General features: G+C 40.0%; 1 protein-coding gene across 6 annotated transcripts; it reads left to right on the forward strand.

Annotated features, from left to right (window-relative positions):
* Positions 1-859: 859 nt before the first annotated feature.
* Positions 860-19,481, forward strand: LOC105906719 (CCR4-NOT transcription complex subunit 6). Of its 6 annotated transcripts, none has more exons than XM_031586977.2 (12): positions 860-879; positions 4,976-5,097; positions 5,398-5,584; positions 5,664-5,749; positions 5,847-5,951; positions 7,238-7,306; positions 8,099-8,256; positions 9,989-10,143; positions 10,933-11,087; positions 12,428-12,661; positions 13,068-13,270; positions 15,334-19,481. In XM_031586977.2, the coding sequence occupies exons 2-12, from the start codon at positions 4,986-4,988 to the stop codon at positions 15,544-15,546; spliced, it is 1,677 nt and encodes a 558-aa protein (XP_031442837.1). In that variant the 5' UTR covers positions 860-879; positions 4,976-4,985; the 3' UTR covers positions 15,547-19,481. The 6 variants fall into 6 exon arrangements, with proteins under 6 accessions (XP_031442837.1, XP_012690366.2, XP_031442835.1 ...); XM_012834912.3 differs by lacking the exon at positions 860-879 and adding an exon at positions 2,323-2,456; XM_031586975.2 differs by lacking the exon at positions 860-879 and adding an exon at positions 2,466-2,871.
* Positions 19,482-23,278: the final 3,797 nt, after the last annotated feature.

Here is a 23,278-nt window from a genome sequence, read left to right on the forward strand (position 1 = left end):
CTGTGCATAGTTTTGGTTATACTCGCATTCAATGTCGATTTGATCAGTTGTTCATTTTGCAATAGAATGCAGGAGAGCAAAAAACTATGTGCAATTTTTAATCTGGATAAAGAAATTAGTAGATGAAACATGTTATAAATTACAGGTCTTTTTGTTTTCACATACATTTATTATACCATTTTTGGATGCAAAATCAAACTCAAGAAAAGGTGTAATTTGGTTTTAAAATGTACATGAATAAAAGCCAAAAACAGAAATGGCTTTATTTTCCTTTCATAGTAAATTGTGTCAAGTTTAAAAATAGACTGTTGAAATAGAAAATAATATCCTTTTTTTATTTGTTATTCAATTAAATGATATCTATTTTGAACCTGTGCACACCCTTGTCATGATTTGGGACATTGCGGCCTCTGGAGGCCAAACAAAGAAATGACTCTTGCTTGTTGTGTTTATAGGTGTGCTCATGTTGACTTCATGCTTCTTCAAGCACTACCAGAGCAGGGGCGTCCCTCTCTACCTTTAAGAAGCTCTTGAAGACCCAACTCTACAGAGAGCACCTACCTTCCTAACTTGCATTTCTACTAGTACTTAACTTGTACTTACAGTAGTTACATTCCTGCACTTTTTTCTATTTGTTACGTAAAATAATATTTATTTGTTACACTAGGTCTCTATTGCTCGTAGCTTGATTGTTGTCTCCCTTGTATGCCGGTTTGGATAAAAGCTAAATTACTAAATGTAAATATAAATGCTTCTGTTTTCCCACCAATTTCTTGACACCTGCTGGTTGATTAGGTCACATGACCAATTAGCCAGAGTATTTATACTTGGCTGTTGGTAAGGCTGATTACTGCGTTGTTGGTTTTAATGAGTGGTAAAGTGAGTAATTCTCGAGTTCCTGAATTTCCTATCTCAAGTCTTTTCTAGTATGCTGTAATCAGCCCTTTTCAAGTCCCAAAGAGGTTCAACGCTTCCTGGGGTTTGCTAACTTTTATCGGAGGTTCATCAGGGGCTTCAGCTTGGTCGCGGAACCCATCTCTGTATGGTTAAAGCTGGAGTATGGTTAGAGTATGGAGTATGGTTAGAGTATGGAGTATGGTGAGAGCTGGAGTATGGTGCAGAGCTAAATTAACATGCGTCTCTGCGACTTGCTGAACATTCAACTTTGGTTGTCTGTATGCACGTCTGCTGCGGGGACTTCATAAAGTGGCAGCAGCTCTATGAACGTCAATGCCTGGACGTGGTGATTTATCTCTGCATGTTCATTTATTGACTTGTATCATGTGTGACTTAACGGGCTTCTCAAACACAGTGCAGGCGCTCTGGTAGGGCCTGCCAGGTGTGCTGAGCTGTGATTGTAGAATGCCTTGAGATGACGCATGTTGTGTAGAATCATAACATTTTATTACATTGAACGCACATCATGGAAATTGCCAAAAGTCAGAAAAAGGGACTGAATTGTCATGAATTTACATAATTTCACAGTGAAATAAGTCTCTCTGAAACCGTCCTGAAGGAGAATTCAGCAGGACTCCATTTATCGCTTATTCAAATACTTGCGAGGTATGCAAGTGATTGACCCAATTATCATGTTTTTTCTGAAGACATATTTGATATTGAGAGAGCCCTGGTGTAGCATATGTTTTCTTTATTGATCCATTGTTATGTGTTCTATGTAACCATGACGGGATTATTGGTTATATATTGACGGTGTAGGTTGATATGCCAAACTGAAGCATAGAAACAAAGCTTCAGACCCAATATATCTCTAAAATATGTCTGTTGCGATCCCTCTGCTACCAGCAAAAAAGTCACTCAACTTAATGCATCATCAATTTCACAAGGTGAGCAAAAAATAAATAAAAGCAGAGATAGCTTTACCAATCAGGGATTACAAGTGTCCTCACAAGAAACAGTCATTTTAAGACATGGACCGAGGGGTGTGAGTAAAGAGTTGTCTGTTACCATGGATACCACTCTAGAGTCCAACCTGCTGCATGAGGCAAGTGACCAGATGTACTCCATCCTTTTTCTGCTTTGGCACATTGGTAGCAACATTTTAATTTTAAAAACACAACAGGTCGTTAAAGGTCACAAAAGACCCACATGCTGACTACATTTTAACTCACCAAACGGTTTGCCTAGGTTTTCTACAGGCGCTCACACTTTATTTTAGACGATTTTGCGAAAACTCATTTTTACAAAAGGATTTTTTCTTTGGAACCAGGAAGTGTTAAAAAAAACTACACTCTTCCGGTCCACTTCCATACACTTTGATTCCGTATGTGAGGAGGCCGTAAAATGGTTGTCATCACGACACAGACCAAAAAAAAAAAAAAGTAACGACGCCATGTTGCCTGCTCCGTAATTCAGCAACGGAAACGGGTGGACTAGGGACTGTAGGCTATAGCTGACATATACACACATTTTCGTCCTCAAGTGGTATGTTTTTTCAGGTAAAGTATAGTTACAGTTGGCGCTCCAATTAAAGAAAATTAGTCGTGAGTTCATGGACATACATCCGTCCGTTTCCAAACATTGCTAACAACTGTTCCTTTGTCCATTCTGAGAGGGCCATCTACTTTAACATCTGACGATAACTAGCCAGCTAAGAGCCAATAGCATATTAAGACTCACACGTCCAGGTTTTGTTGATTCACTGACAGAGAAGAGTTTCTGTGTGGGTGGTTAGGTCTTACCCTATGTCAAGACGAGGGCGATTTATAATGTACAGTTACAATGTTAAATTTAGAGTAAAGTTAATGAGATACTGAAATGCTCTAATGTTGTTGCCTTCGCTAAGACCTATGTTAGCTCACCAGATAGCTGCCGTTTCCTCGTAAGTACATTGATAGGCAGCTGACCGCAAAGGTAAGCTAAGTGCATGGCCGTTTTGCATTTTGCTGACTAGCTTTCATAGCATAGCATAGCTTGCAATGAAAGTATGGCTGTGGAGGGCTATCCTTAGTACCAGAGACATTATTTGGTAGTATTAACGTTAAACCTTTTATTTACCATTACATCTTTGGACGAGTCCTTCACACACACATTGGCTACTTGTGTCGGCAACGTTAGCTACTTATCTAACATCGCTGCCTGTCGCTCTTGTAGTTGAACTTAAACCTGAGTGTATAACCCAAGCTTGGTAGTTAGCAAACTGGCTAGGTAACTGTTTAGTTTAGTACTTGATGGAGGGCTAACATTAGCTGTTTATTCTAGGGGACCAAAACATACAATGCCACATGTTATACTTTGTTTATGAAAAATGTACTTCCTTCATTGACTTCATCACGTCACAAGTAGGGAAATACTAGCTAACGTTAACCCAGAGACTGTAAATCAGTCATTTATAAGTTATTTACAGTCGTTGAGCAAACTGGGTGTAGAGCAGAGTAACCGACAGCTTGTAAAGCGGTAGTCTAGCTTAGCGACAGGCTACAGCGTTCTGTTTAATAACACATAGACTCTAAATTGATTTTAAATGAGGAACAGTTCGTTTTAACTGCTAGGATTGATTATCCAAGTTGCCTCTGGAAAGTCTGATGAATCACCTCCGTGCATTAGGCAGGACCACAATAGCTAGCAAGTTCATTTTGCGTTTATATTTTGTTAACGAAGTTGTCAACAGCCGCAGCTGTCTCTCGTGACAGAAACTAGTAGTGACCTCATTGATGGTAAACGTATGCAGTTGCTAGCTTGACCCATTGTCACTGACAACACCCTGTGGGCTTGCTGGAGTTTATTCCACAACACTGAATTATTGTCGCCTAGATAACTGTTTTGAGTAAATCACGAAACGGCCTTGTACACCTTACACGGCTCTCTCGCTACTCATAAACAAAAGCTCAGTTGCACATCAAATAGCCCATGCACTTCGGATTGTCTACGGCTTATCTTAAAAATTGGACTTTTGCACTAACGGATGACATGGTCGTGATGAGTAAATGTCACTATAATAATATAAAGCGGCGATACGAACGGCAACACGAGGCCTGCACACTGAAAATGATTCTGCAATAATACACATTGAATTAAGATGAAGGATAATGTAATTTTCTCTCGCCTGGTCAGCTGTATTGAAATCTCATCACATGTCCAAGATGTCATCACAGAATATGGGTGCATTAGGCACTTCTGGCCAAATGTGCGAACCTGCTTCCTCTACTTACTGGTTCATTCGGTGTTGACCCAGCGCCTGATTACAGGACTATGGGTCTGATTTTGACGTTTTTGCTTCTTTGGATTGCGGAGACAAATTAGCAGAGAGGAGGGTCTACTCGCATGCGATGGACTAATGGCCTCTGATAACCTTTACATGTGAATATGATCTTCTTATCTCTTCTGTAATAATGATGTAGTTGTCAGGCCGCTCAAACTTTTTACATGAAACCTCAAGTGGCAGAATGCATGCAGTGCTTCAACAGGTTAAGATGCTGGCTCACTACTATGAAATGCTTTATCTGGCAGTGGCTTGATCAGACCTGTAGTATGCATTGCATATTCCAGACTTGTTTCTTGTTTTATTTTGTTTTAGATGCATTACATCAGAGTCATTTAGTTAATTAAGAAGTGTTATGTAAATCTCCCCTGGGTTTACTATTCCTCTGTAAAAAAATAATCTTGTGTAGTTCCGGTCAGTTTTTGTAAAGCCAACCTGTCAAGCCTCTCTGTTCATCAATCCCTGTGCAGCGAAGAAGAAGAAGAAGAAGAAGAATGTAAAAAGTATCATTTGACACAACCTTTGCATCATTTTACTTGAAATGAATGAAACGCAAAAGTAAAAAGTAATTTTGGTGGTTAATATCTGTTATTGTGATAACATAGTAATGTAGTGTGAGTAATATTGAGATGTATATTGTTATAGTATAGATTTTTACCTATCAATTTTCACAGGTGTCGTATCCAAAGAAGTAAATGCACATTAATGGAATATTCCGATAGTTTTCCTTGCACTGAAGTTTCTCATTTATTCCAGTGCCCCAGGAATGCCCAAGGAAAAATACGACCCACCTGACCCACGGCGGATGTACACTATTATGGCGAGCGACGAAGTAGCCAATGGGAAGAAGTCATACTGGGCCGAGCTTGAAATTACTGGTGAGTCCATGCTCATTTCCCTTTAGAATCAGTAGCCTCTTCAATTTGACACAAGTTATGAAGGACCTGAACTGTCATCTGGAATGGACCCATTCCGAGAGTGTTAATGTGAGTGACTCTCTCAGATGTAGTTAGGTACATGTGTGTTTGTTTTTGACGCAGTCAAAATAATGATTAGCTTAATGTGTGTATTTCTTTCCTGCGAAAACATGAATGGGGAAGTCACTTGAATGCATTATACATAACTGGATATTTAGACCTTCCTGATCTGAACTCAACCCCTGAATTTCATTTGTGCAGGGAGAGTGCGGAGTCTAAGTCCAGGCCTGTGGTCACTCACTCACCTCACTGCTTTGCACATCGGCGACAACTCCTTGTCACGCATTCCCCCAGATATCGCCAAGTTACACAACCTGGTATACTTGGATCTTTCAGCCAACAAGATCAGGAGCCTGCCTGCTGAGCTCGGCAACATGGTGTCTCTCAGGTAAGACCAGCTGATATTAAGTTCTATTGTTCTAACACTGCTTTCTTCTCTCTCAAACCCTTTTCATTGTGCTCCACAGGGAATTGCTTTTAAATAACAACCAGTTGCGGGTTTTGCCTTTTGAATTGGGAAAACTGTTTCAGTTACAAACTCTGGGACTGAAAGGTGAGTGTTGTTGTTCCACAGTAACCTTCTTTTTTGTAAGTTTTTGAAAACATTTGAAAGGAATTCAATTTATATTTGTATTTGATGACCTCCAAAGGAAACCCTCTCACACAAGAAATCATGAACTTATACCAGGAACCAGATGGTACAAGACGGCTTTTGAACTACCTGCTTGACAATCTGGCTAGTGCTATCAAACGCAGTAAGTGTGTCCTTTTTTCACCTCTACTACTCATCCAGTGCCTCTATATGTTTACAGATCAGAAAATGACACACACACACACACACACACACACACACACACACACACACATGCGTGCTTGTGCAAAAACAAGGCAGTGATTTATTGAACCTTACAAAGTCATCTTACTAGTGTCCAGGGCTGTAGTGGAGGCTAAACGCACGTAAACAGCATTGACGCACCTCGCAAGCCGTAGTAAATTCAAAATTGCACTGGATTATCAATGAGATGACGTTACATTATATTACTTATATTCTACTGGTCCTAGGAGTTTCTGATTAGCTGATAAGTGTATGCACTAGAGCTTTTGGTTTGGACTAGAGTCTGTTTGAGCCATTCATTTGATTCATTTGATTGGTTTGGACTAGAGTCTGTTTGAGCCATTCATTTGATTCATTTGATTGGTTTGGACTTGAGTCTGTTTGAGCCATTCATTTGATTGGTTTGATTGGTTTGGACTTGAGTCTGTTTGAGCCATTCATTTGATTGGTTTGGTTGATGTCCAAACATGAGTGTGCACCAAGGGAACGGCCCCAAATTAATATAATGTGAAATGAAACCAGCAGGGGGAGGGGGGAATAATCACACTTGACCTGCAGAATGGACCAAATGTGAGAAGAGCCTCAAACTGTAGGTATGACTGTGGAGTGTGGTCTTAAACTGTGGCTATGACTGTGGAGTGTGGTCTTAAACTGGCTGTGGAGTGTGGTCTTAAACTGTGGCTATGACTGTGGAGTGTGGTCTTAAACTGTAGCTATGACTGTGGAGTGTGGTCTTAAACTGTGGCTATGACTGTGGAGTGTGGTCTTAAACTGTAGCTATGACTGTGGAGTGTGGTCTTAAACTGTAGCTATGACTGTGGAGTGTGGTCTTAAACTGTAGCTATGACTGTGGAGTGTGGTCTTAAACTGTGGGTATGACTGTGGAGTGTGGTCTTAAATTGTAGGTATGACTGTAGTGTGGTGGAGTGTGGCCTTAAACTGTAGCTATGACTGTGGAGTGTGGCCTTAAACTGTGGCTATGACTGTGGAGTGTGGCCTTAAACTGTAGCTATAACTGTGGAGTGTGGCCTTAAACTGTAGCTATAACTGTGGAGTGTGGATCTATTTCTGTGGTGGAATGGAAGGGGATTTCTCTTCTCAGGTGCAAGATGCATGCAAGCCAACTGATGCTTCTAGAAGAGTTTGAATCTGTACTCGCATTGTAACACTGATGTAATATGGTTGATGATGTGTTTCTCTGTCCAGCCCCAACAGAGCAGCCGCCATCCAGGTCTTGGATTGTTCTACAAGAACCCGACAGAACAAGGGCGTCAGGTACACACTCTTTCCACTATTATTAGCTAATGTTGAAGACTGAGTTTGGCCTCAGGTGTGCTGCAGGCAAATACACACGTATGACAAAGAGAATGCATTGGTGTCAGTAAACATACATATGCTTGGTGTCAGTAAACATACATATGTTTGGTGTCAGTGGACAGTGTAGAAGCTTGCACATACATATGCTTGGTGTCAGTGGACAGTGTAGAAGCTTGCACATACATATGCTTGGTGTCAGTGGACAGTGAAGAAGCTTGCACATAAATATGCTTGCATGCTTCCTGTAACTTTGGGATCACCACATTCTAATAGTGATGAGAAATTCAGTGAACAAATGCATGTTTATTTAAAGGTAAAAAGGCAATGGTCAGGTACTTAGCAGACACTTTTATCCTAACGACTTACAGACAACCTGCAGAAATTAGGAATCGAATCATGGCTGCCGCTTACCGCTGCACACACCCCATACATCTTTTGCAAATATCTATCAAACATGTTTATTATTTTATTTTGTTATGTCAGTTGGTAACATGAATTAGCAATAATTAGCACACCCTAGTCCCTTGAACAGAAGGATCAGCTGAGACAGAGTTGACCTGATGTAAAACACACAGTGAAAGCTCTGAGTTGACCTGGTTTGCCACCCCTGTAATATTCCATTCTTACTAAATGTAAGCCAAGTCAGTGGTAGCAGTCAAATGTTTCTCATACCAAGTGAAGTACCATCAAATGTGCGTCCACTGAGCTCCAATCATGAACATCTTCCCTTCTCTTCTCTTCTTTTCTCAGCACTGTTCTCGGTCATGTGCTACAACATCCTCTGTGATAAGTACGCTACACGGCAGCTCTACGGCTACTGTCCGTCATGGGCCCTCAACTGGGAGTACAGGAAGAAGGCCATCATGCAGGAGATTCTCAACTGCAATGCTGACATCATCAGCCTTCAGGTACTCCATCCCTTACTTCATCCCTTACTGTGCAATAGACAGTGTTGCATCATCAGGTAATGATGTAATGTGATGCTTAGTAACAGTACAATTGAATGGAGTGTGACACTTCAGGGAGACTGAAAAAGTATGCACCCATCCCGTCACAAACACCCTCAAGATTTCTGTTAGAGGTATTGTCAGGCACATTAAAGGTGCAGTCTGCAATACTATTACAGTACTAGGGCCAATGATTTTCCGTTTAAAAAAAATGAGTTTTCCGTTTCACATTTGGTGAATTCCGAACTCTCAAGAAACGTATGTTCATCATCAAATATCACAAAACCATCTGTGTGATCAGTCTTAGAATACTGTCAAATCTTGTATTGTGTCTGAAAGTCCTGGCTATGCATGTGATGACCCATTGTGAAGTCCCTGCTCATTTTACCTTGACCTCTCCCTTGTATGTCGCTTTGGACAAAAGCGTCTGCTAAATGACTAAATGTAAATGTAAATCTTAGCTTGACTTTTTTCAGCATCGTCCCAAACCATCCCGAAATACCCCAAACCGTCCTGAAGTGAATACTGTCTATCCCAAATACATTTTGTATTAATCTATAACCTACTTGCCTATTTGCTTTGATCATTAAAAGTGATTTAGCATAAAAAGCACACCATAGAAAGTACAGCATAGTCTTTTGGGTTAATGTTATGAGCTAAGTTGCCCCTTCAAAGCCATTTGGCCACACTTCCTTGGAAGCATATTGAGCTGCGTGGCTGGCTAACTCACCAGTTTCACATGCTAGAAACAAAAGTGATGTAAGTTTGTTTATGTCTTGTCAATAATAAGAGGTATGTTAAATCCAAGGTTTACTTCAAGCTAGCCTGAGAAGCTAGCTATCTTCTGTAGATCATAAACTCGAATGGCAATTTATACCCGCTCACCTATTGAAGGAGAATGTTACCTACTTACCTAGCTAATGTTAAGCACTTACCTAGCTAGTGTTAAGCATTATAATGGTACTTTTTAATAGCTTTATGAAGTGATGACAATGTATTTTATTAAATCAAGTAAAACTTGCCACATGAATTTTATGTAATTCTGGCAATGTTTTTTAGAACTTCAAAGATCCACTACCTCTGTTTATTGCTATTGTCGTTAATTAGGATGACATTTGAGTAAGTGGACTAACTGCTACCAGTTTCCAGGCAATCCACCTGCTGCCGAGTACGTAGGCTTCAGCTCAAATCTGAGCTGTTTAGAGTTAAGGTGCCAATGTTGTAAAGTTTTGGGAGGGTAGCGCTGCACTCGTGCCCTCTCACAACACACTCACTCACAAACAACGGACATGACGACACTTCCAGCTAACTGTCTAAACTTAATTAGATACAGTCGGAGGAGAAGGCTACCAGTTAGAGATCACCTCTGATTTTTGTTTTCCAGTGCATAGTACTCTCACCGTAGTTCTTGCACGCACACATTCAGCTCCGATGCTCAAATGTGTTTTTTTTGCGTTCATCTGGCCAAGCCTTTCTATAGCAGGGAAAACCCACCAAATGCAGTAATCTCAACATCAGCAATATTGTAGAAGTTGCATGTCATGAAACTGTGTGTTCCTCCTTTTGCATGTTGATTTGTGGCAGAAGGTTCTTTCTGCATGACTGCATGACTGCATGACTGCATGCTGTGCTCTTGCTTCCTTGCGTGGTGATGCGGCGTTCTAATGCACTGATCTGCTCGTTCCTCTAACAGGAAGTGGAGACAGAGCAGTATTACAGCTTCTTCTTAGTGGAGCTGAAAGAACAGGGATACGATGGATTCTTTAGTCCCAAGTCAAGAGCCAGAACCATGTCTGAGTGTGACCGCAAACATGTGGATGGATGTGCGATATTCTACAGGACAGAGAAGTGAGATTATACTTCATCATGTATTAAAAAACAACAGTAGGAGTTTTGGTCTAAATCTATACAAGCTAACAACCTAAAAGGCATCAAAACCTTGCAAACACCAGCAACAGCACAGTTTGCACTGATAAAAGCTAGCAGACATGCTAACTGTAGTCTTTTTGCTATATAATTGGGGATGTCCTGCTTTGAAAGCTTTTCTTTCCGTCCCAGACCTCATATTTCCATAGTGCACAGCCTGGGCAGCTGGTTAGAATGACGGGTGTGTTTATCTGTCCTTCACATAACCGTATACCACCAATATGAATTTGAAGTTGATGCCAAATCTAGTTGTCTCTAACACATGCCTCAAAAAGTGGCACATTTTTACACACTGTTGCTTTAACGGCACTTTATTTAAAGCAACACAGACGTTTGTTTGACATTACGCTACATGTGTCAACCTCAGTAGTCATATTGGCCTGAATTGTTTTTATTGCCCAGTAGTAGTCTGCCTTAACCTCGTTCACAGCCTTCTAAGTCACAACATAGTGCCATGATTTACTGTGTAAAAAAATAGGTCTGCCTTGTTTCAGGCTCTTGCAGCAAGTCAGTCTGTTGAGATGTCAGCAAATACTTACAATAAAGGAATAACTGAAAGTAATTAATACAATCAATATAGCATTTGAAAGCAAGGTTAGACTGTACAGCTTCGGGCCAAAAACATCAATTTCCTTAAAAATAAAACCTTTCTGGATCTTAGAAATAACTGTGAAATGGATTCTTATTGCTAATTTGATTTTTGCTCTATAGATTCAGTTTGGTGCAGAAGCATACGGTGGAATTCAACCAGCTGGCCATGGCCAACTCCGAGGGGTCTGAAGCCATGCTGAATCGGGTCATGACCAAGGACAACATTGGTGTCGCAGCGTTGCTGGAGGTTCGCAAGGAGATGATGGAACTGTCATGTGAGTCACCTTTTGAAAAGAACACACACTTTTGACTCTTCTTATAAGTTGGCATACCGATTCACACAGAGGGAATGATTCCTCTCTAAAGGTACGAACGAGTTATTATTAAAAGCAGTTATAACATTATGACGGTAGTTAAAGATAGTTATAACAACATGTGCACAATGATCATTTTTTTCTAAACCCTTTTAAACCCTGTGTTTTAGGTGTCAAGGACACAATTTGATAGAGTGTTCAGTAAGCATAACATGCCTTGGCAGATGTTCTCTCACTGAGGTCATATGTTTAAAGGATATGTCCCTAAAGCTACCTACCACTATTAAAACAAATTATAATTATGTCATGGCTTGGTGGAATTTTCACGTTCTTTAGAATGTCTGTTAAAAATGCGCACCTATGAAGTAGTTCCGGTCTTTTGACTGTATTACACTTGCATAGCAATTTGACACAGTCACAGTTCATTTAAACTTTACACCGAACATGGCAAACTAAAATTTTAGTGGACAACAGACATACAGAGTAACAACATCTTACATATGTCTGATAAAGCTTTTATTAAATGACATCCGAGTTAAAGATTCTGCAGAAGGTTGTCAACGAGAGGTATGGAACTAACGATGGGGCTTTGGGCATAGCAATCACCCATTTAGAACTAACAGCAGTTGGGTTTCAGCTAGAGCCAGAGCGGTACAGGATTAAGACCAATACTGATTTCTATATTTGAGGATTTAAAGGTATAGTGAGTATTCCATTTCAATTAATAGATGCCAGTAAAATCTATAGTATTCATAATTTAGGTTTTCATTAGTGTATACCTGTAGTGTATACTAGTTACTAACTATGAATCGTTTAGAAGTTTTTGAATCGTTCGTTAGTTTAGAATGAGCCCTTCGTATCTACATAATAGGGCACGGGTCCTCTTCGACAGAGACCGCTTTGTTTCTACAGTAGCCCAGAATGGACAAACCAAAACACTGGCTCGAGATGGCTGTGAGTGTTGTTATGTAATGTCCTCTGTAGGTACTTGCACATGCTTGTAAAGAGAAGGGTATTCAGCTGCTTGGAATTCAGCAACTTCACCACTAGATGGCACTAAAAACTACACACTGTACCTTTAAAAAGTCAGTGTCCAACCAAATTGTGTCAGAGCAGGGACGTCCCTCTCTATTTTCAAGAATCTCTTGAAGACTCATTTCTTCTGATCGCACCTTCTCTCCGAACACCTCTAACTCCCCTTGGTGTTTAACTCCTAACTCTTGCCTAAAACTCTTGAGTTTTCTCTGCACTTCTTCTACCAGTTCGCTCTGTTCATTGAAAATGTTGTATTCCTAATCCAGCAGGTCAATCCCTGAAGGGCATGGAGAAACAGCTCCTCCTGGTGGCCAATGCTCACATGCACTGGGACCCGGAGTACTGTGATGTGAAGCTGGTGCAGACAATGATGTTCCTGTCTGAGGTGAAGAATATCGTTGACAAAGCTACACGCAGTCTTAAGCTGTCCTCCGTCTCGGGTGAAACCAACTCCATTCCTCTCGTGCTGTGTGCTGATCTCAACTCATTACCAGACTCGGGTGAGTCTTTGACAAGAACATCACCAACAAACTGTTTGTCTCTCTGTGATTTACCTTGCAACTATCCTTGCAACTTGCAATAGCTTTCTGTCATTGGGATGTATCAATCAGTGGCGCTCTTTGATCTGTTTCAGACTAATGTTACACAAATGCGTTACAGGGAATGATTTTGACTGCTTCTCACTTGTGTATTATCCGCTCTTTCTTTGCTAAAATCACGTGTTATAGTAGTGTAAATGCACTCTAAGCACAAATCCAGTTCAAGAAAACACAAGACAACATTTCTATTGTACAGGTATTTCTGGTGCAAACAGAAATGCAATATTCTGAACTGTGTTGTTTGCCTCCCTTGAACAACTGTCACTAAAGGTGCCACTGCTGAAACGATGTCTTTTCTGTGAAACAGGTGTGGTGGAGTACTTGAGTGCAGGAGGAGTGGACGGCACACACAAAGACTTCAAAGAGCTCCGATATATCGACAGCCTCACCAACTTTAACTGCAATGGCAAGAACGGGACCTCTAACGGCAGGATCACACATGGCTTCAAGCTGAAGAGCGCGTATGAGAATGAGCTGATGCCGTACACCAACTACACCTTGGACTTCAAGGTGAGGGACACCCTTCTCCCAGCCTTTTTGGGACGAAGAAATAACCATATACTGTACATACTGTACATCGCCCTTGAATATTTACCTCAAAGATACAGAACACAGATGACATGAACGTGAACAGTTCATTATTTGTTGTTTGCTTAGGATGCAAGGATGCGTCAGGTCGACGTTAATTAGTCAAAGCCGACCAATAGCATTGCAGAGCAATCCCTTTAAACTGAATGCATCAGACGAGATTGCATGTAAGAGGAAGCCAATATTGCTATGGGTTCTGGTCATTTTCTAATACCACAGATAAACTCAGTCAGGAGACCGGGTTCAATCAGGGACAAGGTTTCATTCTTTGCAATGATGCACGTCAAGGGAGAGAAGAAGGTTCCACATGAAGATTCACCTACGTCTCTAATTGGACACAGAGACAGACTAAGGTCCTGTCCACACTAACCCCAGTCAATTTGGAAGTGCATCATTACTTCTCCATTTGGCCCTTTCTGTGCACACTGAAACTGCGTTTTCGGACTTTTCACAAACACTTCCTGAGCTGTATACATTTAAAAATGCCTGGTCCGCTTTGTGGTGTGGAGAGTCTCAGAGATTTACATTTACATTTAGTCATTTAGCAGACGCTTTTGTCCAAAGCGACGTACAAGGGAGAGAACAGTCAAGCTACGAGCAATAGAACCTGGTTTAACAATAAATACTGAGATGAAGATGTATGGTTGCCATGACGCTCCAGACCCCACCAACAAACACTTCTATGACGTTAGAACATTTGGAAAATGGGAAGAAAATGCAAGTGTGAATGTTTCAACATAAAATCAGACCTGGCTTACTGTGGACGCAGTCTAAGTTTATGTATCCTACCAGGCTGATAGGAAGGAGTGTCAATCTTTAGTCCACTCCCAGCCCTACATGAATATGTATATGATGACAAGTCTGATACAGAAACTGTCATAATGTTTATTCACAGAGTAGGCAGAACATTACAGAGTTACTGCCTCACTCTGACCTTGCAGAGGTCTGGAATTTTAGGAAAACAAGTTCAACTGCCCCCATCAGTTAGACATGGCGGACACAGACTTGACCAGAAACTGTCCTGTTTGAACTTCATTCTAAATACAAAACACACACCGAGAATAAGAATAATGCTAGAAAATAATGAAGAATAATGCTAGAAAAATAATGATTCTGATTCTGAACTCTTTCACAAGGAATAAACCGTAGTGCTGCTTCTGTTCTTCAAAACAATTCCATTGGTTGACATATAATTGTAGCTTGTCATACATGTTTTCAATGCCCAAGGCCCCTGCCTTTGAGATGACTATTATATTGTTCATCATGGTATGGGATTTTTGAGGCTGTTAAAAAAGAAAGCGTAATTGTGTTGCTCACTTAGATTCCAAGACAAGCTATTTTTGTCTAGATCAATATAGCTCATCCCATACACGCATCCATTCTGGAGGATTTAGTTAGGCCTACCTTGTAATGTCAAGACATCCATAACGTGATTCACATTCAATTTATTGATCACAATTCGTCTATTGAAACGCTGCTTCAGAGCTAGGTACTGAGACGGAAAATGTGTAGCTTCCATCTTTGGTTAAGTGTTCAATGTTTCAGCAGCCAGAGCAGGAGTCCGCTCCATGTTCAACTGAAATCTAAACGTGTACTTCCTCTCTGTTCACCAGTAGGATACGTATGATGTGGTGATGCCAAAGAAGGCTCTTCATATTAGCATATTAGGTTCGCCTGAGGTTACTTGTATCTGACTGGTATCCAACGTTAATTAAATCACCACAGTTCAGTTTTTCACTTAGAATTATTCTGGAGACAAACTGTCGGTTATTTGGTGCAGTCGACGCATCCAGAACCCCAGAACTGATGCATCCAGAATTTTTCTCATCTTTTTTTCTTTCTTTAAAATTCATGCATTTATTGTGTTTAATTACATGAATTGTGCAGTTTGTTCGTTCGTTCAAATATTTGTTCCCTGTTTAGGCGATTGTGTTCGTTTGAGTTGACTGATACTGAGCCCTGCGTTCTTGTCCTTTGTGTTGTAGGGTGTCATTGATTACATCTTCTACTCCAAGCCCCAGCTGAACGTTCTGGGCATTTTGGGCCCATTAGACAGCCACTGGCTCCAGGAGAACAATGTCAGTGGCTGCCCTCACCCTCACATCCCGTCGGACCACTTCTCCCTGTTCGCACAGCTGGAGCTGGTCCTGCCTCACCTGTCGTCTCTCAACGGAGTGCATATGCCTTCTCGCAGGTAGTGAGTTCTCCTAGCGCAGAGGGAGCCATTGCCACACCCCATCCCCCTTTTTTCTTGAGACTGTAACATGTAAATGCACATTCATTTCTAAACCTAAATCTGTTTGTCCAACAGGGATCATTCGAGTTTGTTGTAGTTTTCTGCATTTATTTACATTCACTCTGAAATTTGAATGCAAATGGTAGCATGCTAGCATCTCCTGCCCAGTTGACGAATGATCTCCTGTTTTTTTGTTTTAGTTTATTTTTTTGTTCATTTGTTTTGTTTTCCCATTCAAGATTTGATTTACATCATACATGGATAATAGCTGTGTGGCGATCAACATTTGACTTAACCCTGAAATGGGTCCAGTACTATTGTAGTCTTTTAAATACATAGTCAGACTAACATAGAGTTGAACTAACACGCTAGCCTTATCAGTGTCATAGCACTGATGTGTATTGATCCACTAGGAGTGGAGTGGAGTGCCAGGGAAGCAGTGGAGTCAGACCTCCAAACTTCAAATCCCAGAAGACACCCTGACTCCTCTGTGTTTAGTGTTTTAGTCCCCATGGGTGTGGTTCTCCACGCCACACATGCAGCCACCAGAGTGTGTTAAGCAGACTGGGACTGAAGTAGTAAAGCATTGTGCTAGTTTGGCATCAAACAGGCAGAACAGGAAACTCCTAAGGTGCTAGCTGATGACACCCAGCGCTGCTTCCTCCAACTTTTAAACCTGTGCGATATTTTAGCAAGCAAATAAAAAAAAAAATGCTGTGCACAAATGCTTGGGGCAAATCTAAAGACTGCAGCTGGAATCTGGCCAGCCGTGATGAATCATTTAGTTGGGCCTCAGGAGTGATGGGCTAAGTTTCCCCCCTCAAAATTTCAGAAGTTAAAGGAAAATGATATTTCGTATCCAAACCAAACTTGTTAATAACATATATTAAAGACCTATTCAAAACACAGCTACCATCCAACTTCTTGTGAAACCTTTTAGCTGTTCCTTTTTGCTCCGTACCAAACCTACTAGTGTAAGTAGAGGACTCCACTTTAGAGCATGCCTCTATATGTAGATCATGGAGGGGGGCGTGACGGTGATGACGACCAGCATCCATTCACTCTCCCATTCTGCAGAACTGTTCTAGTAGCAGCTGCTCCCGAGGCCATGGCCTCAGATCTCAGAAGCATGAGGCGCTTGGCAACCCTGTGTGTGTGTGTGTGTGTGTGTGTGTGTGTGTGTGTGTGTGTGTGTGTGTGTGTGTGTGTGTGTGTGTGTCAGTCAGTGTGTCAGTCAGTGTGTCAGGCACCCGTTACATTCGTCACCCAGATCTGTAGCACTGTTACTTAGGCCAGTAGCAACCCTGCCCTGATACAAAATCTCATCGCCCAACTCATGGTGGTGTTGCAGGTGTTTGTACAAATATAAAAATCTAGATTTAGTTTCAAATGATTGTATATGAATCAAAAAAAAAAGACCAGGCTTTTTGGTGTTTTATTTTTGTTTCACTTTTTGTATTAACAATAAATTATGATCTGATTTGAGAAAAGGATTGTATTGTAAACAAAAAAATTACATTTTTATCCAGTAAATGTTTAAATATACAGTTGATGACTACCAGCTTGTACAAAAGACAAAAGAGGTTGTTTCAGATTTTCACTGCCATTTCGTTATTTGCACTCTATTAAGATTATTTAACCATTATGTTTGTGTTGTGTTTGATTTGATTTTTTTGAGCGCATTGCTCAAGGTGAACATAGTGTAGTTGACAAATGGTCCCCCTCACCTCATCCATCCACTTGTAAGCCATTTCCAGTCTCCTTTAGTGACAACATGTACAGCCAGTTTAAAAGACACATTATGAGTTCAAAGGGTCTGTTCATTATTCTCTCCTGTGATACCAAGTCAACATTGTGCCTCACTGTCGGCCATCAGTGAACCCCTGTGCAACCTCTTTTCCTTTTTAAAAAGTAATATTGTTCGAATTTGTCAGATTTGTCCTTTTTTTTTATTTTATTATTTTTTGTATTAGCTTTGACAATGTCATAATGTATATGTATTGTTTTCATTGAGGTCCAGGAGTTCAGCGATCAGGTATAGCATGGTGTGGTTTCTGTCTGTCTCGTACCCCCCCCCCCCCAGAGTTGAAGGGGCTTCTCTCCCACTTGAAATGACTTCTTTTTAATCCAAGCCTTCACTTCACTCTCAGTGTATGTTTTATTATCTGCCTGCTCATTGTTGAGAATTTCATTGTTTGGTTGGGGCCTCGTTATTCAACTCTTCCATCTCATGTTTTTCCATTGTGAAAGCAAGGTGTTAGAACCAAGAATTCTCTGAAAATGACCCTGTCAATTTCAGTCAGCTTGTGTTGCTGTTATTCTAGGCAGATCTTCTGTTAAATTCAGAACTTTTGGACCAAAATATGAAGCTACTCTATGTATGTAAATATTGAACACATGTGCTATTTAATGACACATTGTGTTTTTTTGTCCTATTGTCATATTTGGAATGGGAACATGTACATTGTAAACATGCACTTATGCTAGATTTGTTTCACAGAATTCTCTGCATCCAATCTGCCCTGCCATGACTTAACTTCTCTTCTTCTACCACTCCAAAAATATATTTAGGCTTTTAGTCTGTTTTTAGAAGGGTGAGGGGAGTTTGTTGAAAACAAGAAATGGCTTAAAATGACTATAGGACCATTTATGTCCTACTTTTATCCATTTCTTGTGTTTTTGTTTCTAAGAAAACAGTGTCCTGTTAAATGCATTTATAATAGTAATGTTGTAGAAGTAAGCATAGCTTTATGTAAAATGTGAATAAAAAGTGTATCTCCTGTTTCCTTTCTACAGCATTTTGCTATTGTGTTTAATGTGTATATCATGAATGATCTGAGGAGTATTTCTTTTTGTATTTAATTCAGTTTGTTGATTTTTATTATGGCTCTCAAACCAAACAATTTTTCTATGTTTTTAATGGGGAAAAAAAAAAAAAAGTTCATATAACATCAGCACCCAACAACATTAGTTGTAAAGAGATCCAGCCAGCTTTGTAAAGTGTGAAAATGTGTCTCACCTGGCCTCTGTCCTAGTTTGATGCTGTTGTAATATAGGATGTTTTTTTTGCTTTTGCTTTAATGGTCTCAACTATCGTATGGGGAAAAGTATCAAATCGTATGGTGGTCTGTAAAACATTTTCACAAATTTTATTCTTAGCTCTTTGTAAAAGATTCATTTAATTTCAAATGGATATGTGGTGTGTCCAGTCAGATTGTTGTATCTATTATGGGCAAGGTTCTTTCACCAGCTCAAAACACTTCTGTGTGTATTTATAAAAATGGTTATGGAAAGATTGCTAAAAGAGGTGATCATTCACCTTGACTTCAAACTGAAACAGTGCAACAGTCCCACGATCATATGGAATTCACCACATTTTGGTGATTAACTACTACCACGATAATCAGAACTGTCCATTTTTAAATCACGTGCAGCAGGAAATGTCTTTTTTTTTTTTTTTTTATCTACCAGAGGAAAGGTTTCAAAATCATGAAGCATGTTTTTTTCTGATTTTGTCTTGTTGCTTGTCCTCCTGCTGTGGGCCATTCATTTACTGTACACACGATGTTCTGTGGCCAGCTGAGTGGCATTGTGTGCTACACTGGACCAACACTTGTTTACCATTCATGAAATACCAGCAAAATGTTTTGAAAACATTTACACAACATTAAAAGAATGTTAAGTTAAAACCAACCGTTTTAAAACATGGCAGCTCTTTTTAAACAAACAATACAAGTTGTACAGTTAAACAGAGTGGTAAACAAGGACTTTGTTTTCCTTAGCAGTTTCTTGGACTTTATTTGAACTAGGTATCTGTGTACATAAATGGGGTTGGCTTGCTTCCTCTACACCTATGTATTTTCCTACTATGGTTGACAAATAAATGCTATGTCTGTTTCACTGTTTCGACTTACTATTTAGTCATATCTTGGGAGCAAAAACCTGTCTTCAGATAGTTGACCCTTTTGGCTTGTATGTTTTCAACTTATTTAATCTACAAAGTGACCAGTATTTACATCTCAAGGCCAATTGCCAATTTAGGAGAAAGTCCTAAAAATTGTGGACATGTCAGTCCTAACTTTGGGATTCCTCATTTTGTTCAAGTAAGAGTGATTCCCAAAGGCCCTAGCGCTAGAACTAGCACCAAAGGCTATCAGCAGTTGTAGTGGTGGTTATTATAGTGGCAGCATTTTAAAGGTTGTTTCATGTTTTGCAGTAGAAGACAGGCAGTTTTTATTGGCGGATAGGTCTACAGTCTGCAGACTGACGTGCACAAACACTTGGCGTGAAGGGCATCAAACAACTCTGGACAGGTAGCACTGCATGTAGGGAAATTGCTTTACGCTTGCTAGTTTTCTGGCATCATTATTACCTTAACACCAAGAATGTTCAATTTTTAGTGTTAGTAGGATATTTCAATGCTAAATCTTTGCTTTTGGTGGAGTTATTCGATAGATAGATAGATAGATGGATACTTTTTTAATCCCGAGGGAAATTTAGGTCATCCAGTAGCTTATACACTTAACTTAACTCACAAACATACATACACAAATCACAGTAGAAAAAAACAATACACATAGGGAGAACATGTTCACATGTGGGGTGTATACAGATATTATACAGATATTACAGTGTGCATTGATTGTGTCAGTGTTGATGTCCACGAGGAAAGTAGTGCAAAGAGTGCAGAGAGATAGTGTTCATGTGCTTGTCTGGATAGTGCAAAAATAGAGTGCTTGTGTGTGTGAGGATAGTGCAAAGTGATATAAATTGTACAGTCTGTGCAATGGGCTAGTATAGCCAGTAAAAAGAAGTGACCCTGCCAATAGCATTGTCTATGACATTTTGATGCAAAGCCGCAGTTAAAGAAATACACATTTCACTTTTCTCAAGAAAAGCAGTATTATTTGAAGGGCATATAGAAGAAGCTTAAGCTTGAACCTGTGTAAGCAACAGGCCAGGTATACTCCAGAACTGGGTGAAACTTGGTGACCCCTCTGTCTATATTCTTCTTGTGAGTGCCAGATGGGGTGGCTTTGCTTTTCCATGTGTGGCGTCAGAAGAGGGACTGCATGAGCGTGCCTGGTGTGTGCCTGCTATCTCTGTATGAGGAACCCCCACGAGGAGTGTGATGGGCGAAACACTGGGATGGAAAAAGGTAGGTGTAAGAAAGTGGGCTTATGCATAAGTGTACTTCCTGAAGCGGAGGGCAGTGTGACAGAATACTGTCACTACGGTTGAGTATGTACTCTGTTTGCCAAATCAGTGAACCCGGCTGTTGAGTGTCACAATCGAAGTGAGACATTTCTGCCCTTGAAACCTGGGTTTGAGGCCAGGTTGGGTGACTAATCTCTCCCTTCGCCACAGGTAAATCATCTTGGTTTCATAATCACTTCCACGTCATCAGTTTGCTTAAGTCACTTTATTATTTATCATCGATTTTCTAGCGTTAGTTGTAATTTTACTATATTTGATGCTCATGAATTATGTAAGGGATAATGTATAGTCCGCCGGTCATTATCTCAAAGTAAATTCCGACATTATCCCGCTTATTATACGGTTACTTGCCAAAACCGTAGAAGACATTCCTCCAAAATACCTCTTTTTAATGATTTTGTTGCCATTTCGTGATTTCCGCTAAGAAAAAATTGTTCTTCACGCAAATAGAACTTTTAAGTTTCAGGTGTTGCATAGCTGACTTCAAATTACAATGAGTCGGTTACGTTAAATGACCGGACTACTTGCGGAATGCTATGAAAGATGTGAATTAAGCACAAACCCTGTTGCCAATGACAGCGGTCAATATCTTTTTTCGCAGCGGTGATATCAAGAAATTACAGACCTGCGAACGTTGGGATGGCCCATTCAAATCAACGGAACTTTTTGGAACATTCTGAAGAGCCGTATAATAACATTTCTTATTACACGGCTCTTCTTAATGCTGTAGAATGCTCCATTCACTTGAATGGGGCTTCCCAACGTTCTGTGGTCAACTATTTTTCCATATTTGACCGTTGCTATGCATAATTGACCGCTGTCAAGGGAAGTGGCCTTTTTGCCTCGGATTCACGTCTTTCGTAGCACTCCGCAAGTAGTCCGGTAATTTATCAACCTCAGTGTATGCCGTTGCTTAGCGACGTCAGCTGATCTGATCTTGAGTTTCAGCTGACAGTTGAGCAGCTGTGTTCTAAAGAATGTTCAACGTCTTTGAAGTTCAACGTCTTTGGCGAACTATTTCTCTGCTTTTTAACACCACGAATGGTAACAAATAAATTGTAATTGAAATAATATTATAAAAAGACACACTGTAAAAAAATAAGCCCCTTCAGAGAGAAGCAACACCCCTCCGCTTCGCGTCGGGGTGCTGTTCGCCCTGTCAGGGCTTATTTTCCCGATAATGACCGGCGTTCTATACATTATCCCTTACATAATACATGCAGCACTGTTAGGTAGCGATTTTTGTCTCCTTCAAATCAAATTATATTGACTTAATTCAAACGGGCTCTACCCATATTTAATATCATACTGTTTTAACATTTTGCAAGATGAACCTAAATTAGTATTGAAGGTCAGACTAAACAACTATTTCCATTACAAGTCCTTTATTATTCAATTGTTCTTGCTGCTAGATCTAACCAGTAGTGGGCTAGGGCCTACATATTTTAAAAACATGTTCTTCTTTGAAGTATAGCCTACTTTACAAACAAAGAAACAGTGCTAAGTAAATATTATCTAAAGCTTTTAAAAATCAAGTGTTATTAGTTTTCAACATAGGCTATGCTTCATTAAGATACCTATCGATTTGAATGAAACATAATTATGTACAAATCTGAAATTAAAAACATTTTACTGTTATTATTGGTTGTTGGACACATTGTTTTTTTTTCAAAGCAAATTAGAAAAATGAAATACACAAATACATAAATGGTTTAGAGCATATATATTTAAAGCAAAATGCCAAAGAAAGTGTGTAGAACTTGATAGTAACTTAAGCAATGTCGGTCAGAAAGCTGTCTCACAGCATTAATTATTCGATAGACTATTTAATTCAATACATTGCCTTATTTGGCAGATGCCTTCAAAGGAAACAAATTACACATACGTTACAACACAAGGGAATAGTCTGTTCTAATAGTAATAGTATCTAATAGTGGTGTTCTGACATAGACCTCTACTCTAACACAACTGTAACTATCTCTATGGTCATCTTTTCTATCTACAGTTTCTGTTCATCCATCTGTTACATTACAACGTGACATGATGGATAACGGTAGCAGAGAGGTGTCATGGAAGGAAGGGCTGGACACAGGACTGTTACAGCAGTGAATTGGAATACAGAAGGAACAGACCTTGGATTGGATTGAAATGAAAAATATTTAGTTGGACAGTTGGAAAAAAAACAGGAAAACATGGGTTTTTCATCATGCCAACCATGGATGTGAAAGAATGGTTGACAGGAGAATTGGACAGCACAAAGCAAGAACTGAGAAGAGAGATGGAGGAGAGGGACAGCGCTATACTGACAGAGGAAAATCTTTACCTGAAAAAATATGTTCTTGTCACACAGGAGATCACAAAACTGGACGAACAAGTAAGGTTATCTCAACAGCAGATTGCATCGTTTAAGACCATAAATGAAGACTTGACTCAGAGGGTGAAAACACTGGAGACAGAGAACCTACATCTGAAACAAG

The sequence above is a fragment of the Clupea harengus genome, chromosome 20 (genome assembly GCF_900700415.2).
Source record: "Clupea harengus chromosome 20, Ch_v2.0.2, whole genome shotgun sequence".
Classification (NCBI taxonomy): Eukaryota; Metazoa; Chordata; class Actinopteri; order Clupeiformes; family Clupeidae; genus Clupea; species Clupea harengus.

Excerpts from the sequence above, each read along its gene's own strand:
- LOC105906719 (XM_031586973.2), top strand. The coding sequence starts at position 2,784 with ATGTTGTTGCCTTCGCTAAGACCTATGTTAGCTCACCAGATAGCTGCC. Across the intron at positions 2,840-4,975 it reads CAGATAGCTGCCGTTTCCTC|TGCCCCAGGAATGCCCAAGG; the intron begins GTAAGTACATTG and ends CATTTATTCCAG. Across the intron at positions 12,662-13,067 it reads CAACTCATTACCAGACTCGG|GTGTGGTGGAGTACTTGAGT; the intron begins GTGAGTCTTTGA and ends TCTGTGAAACAG.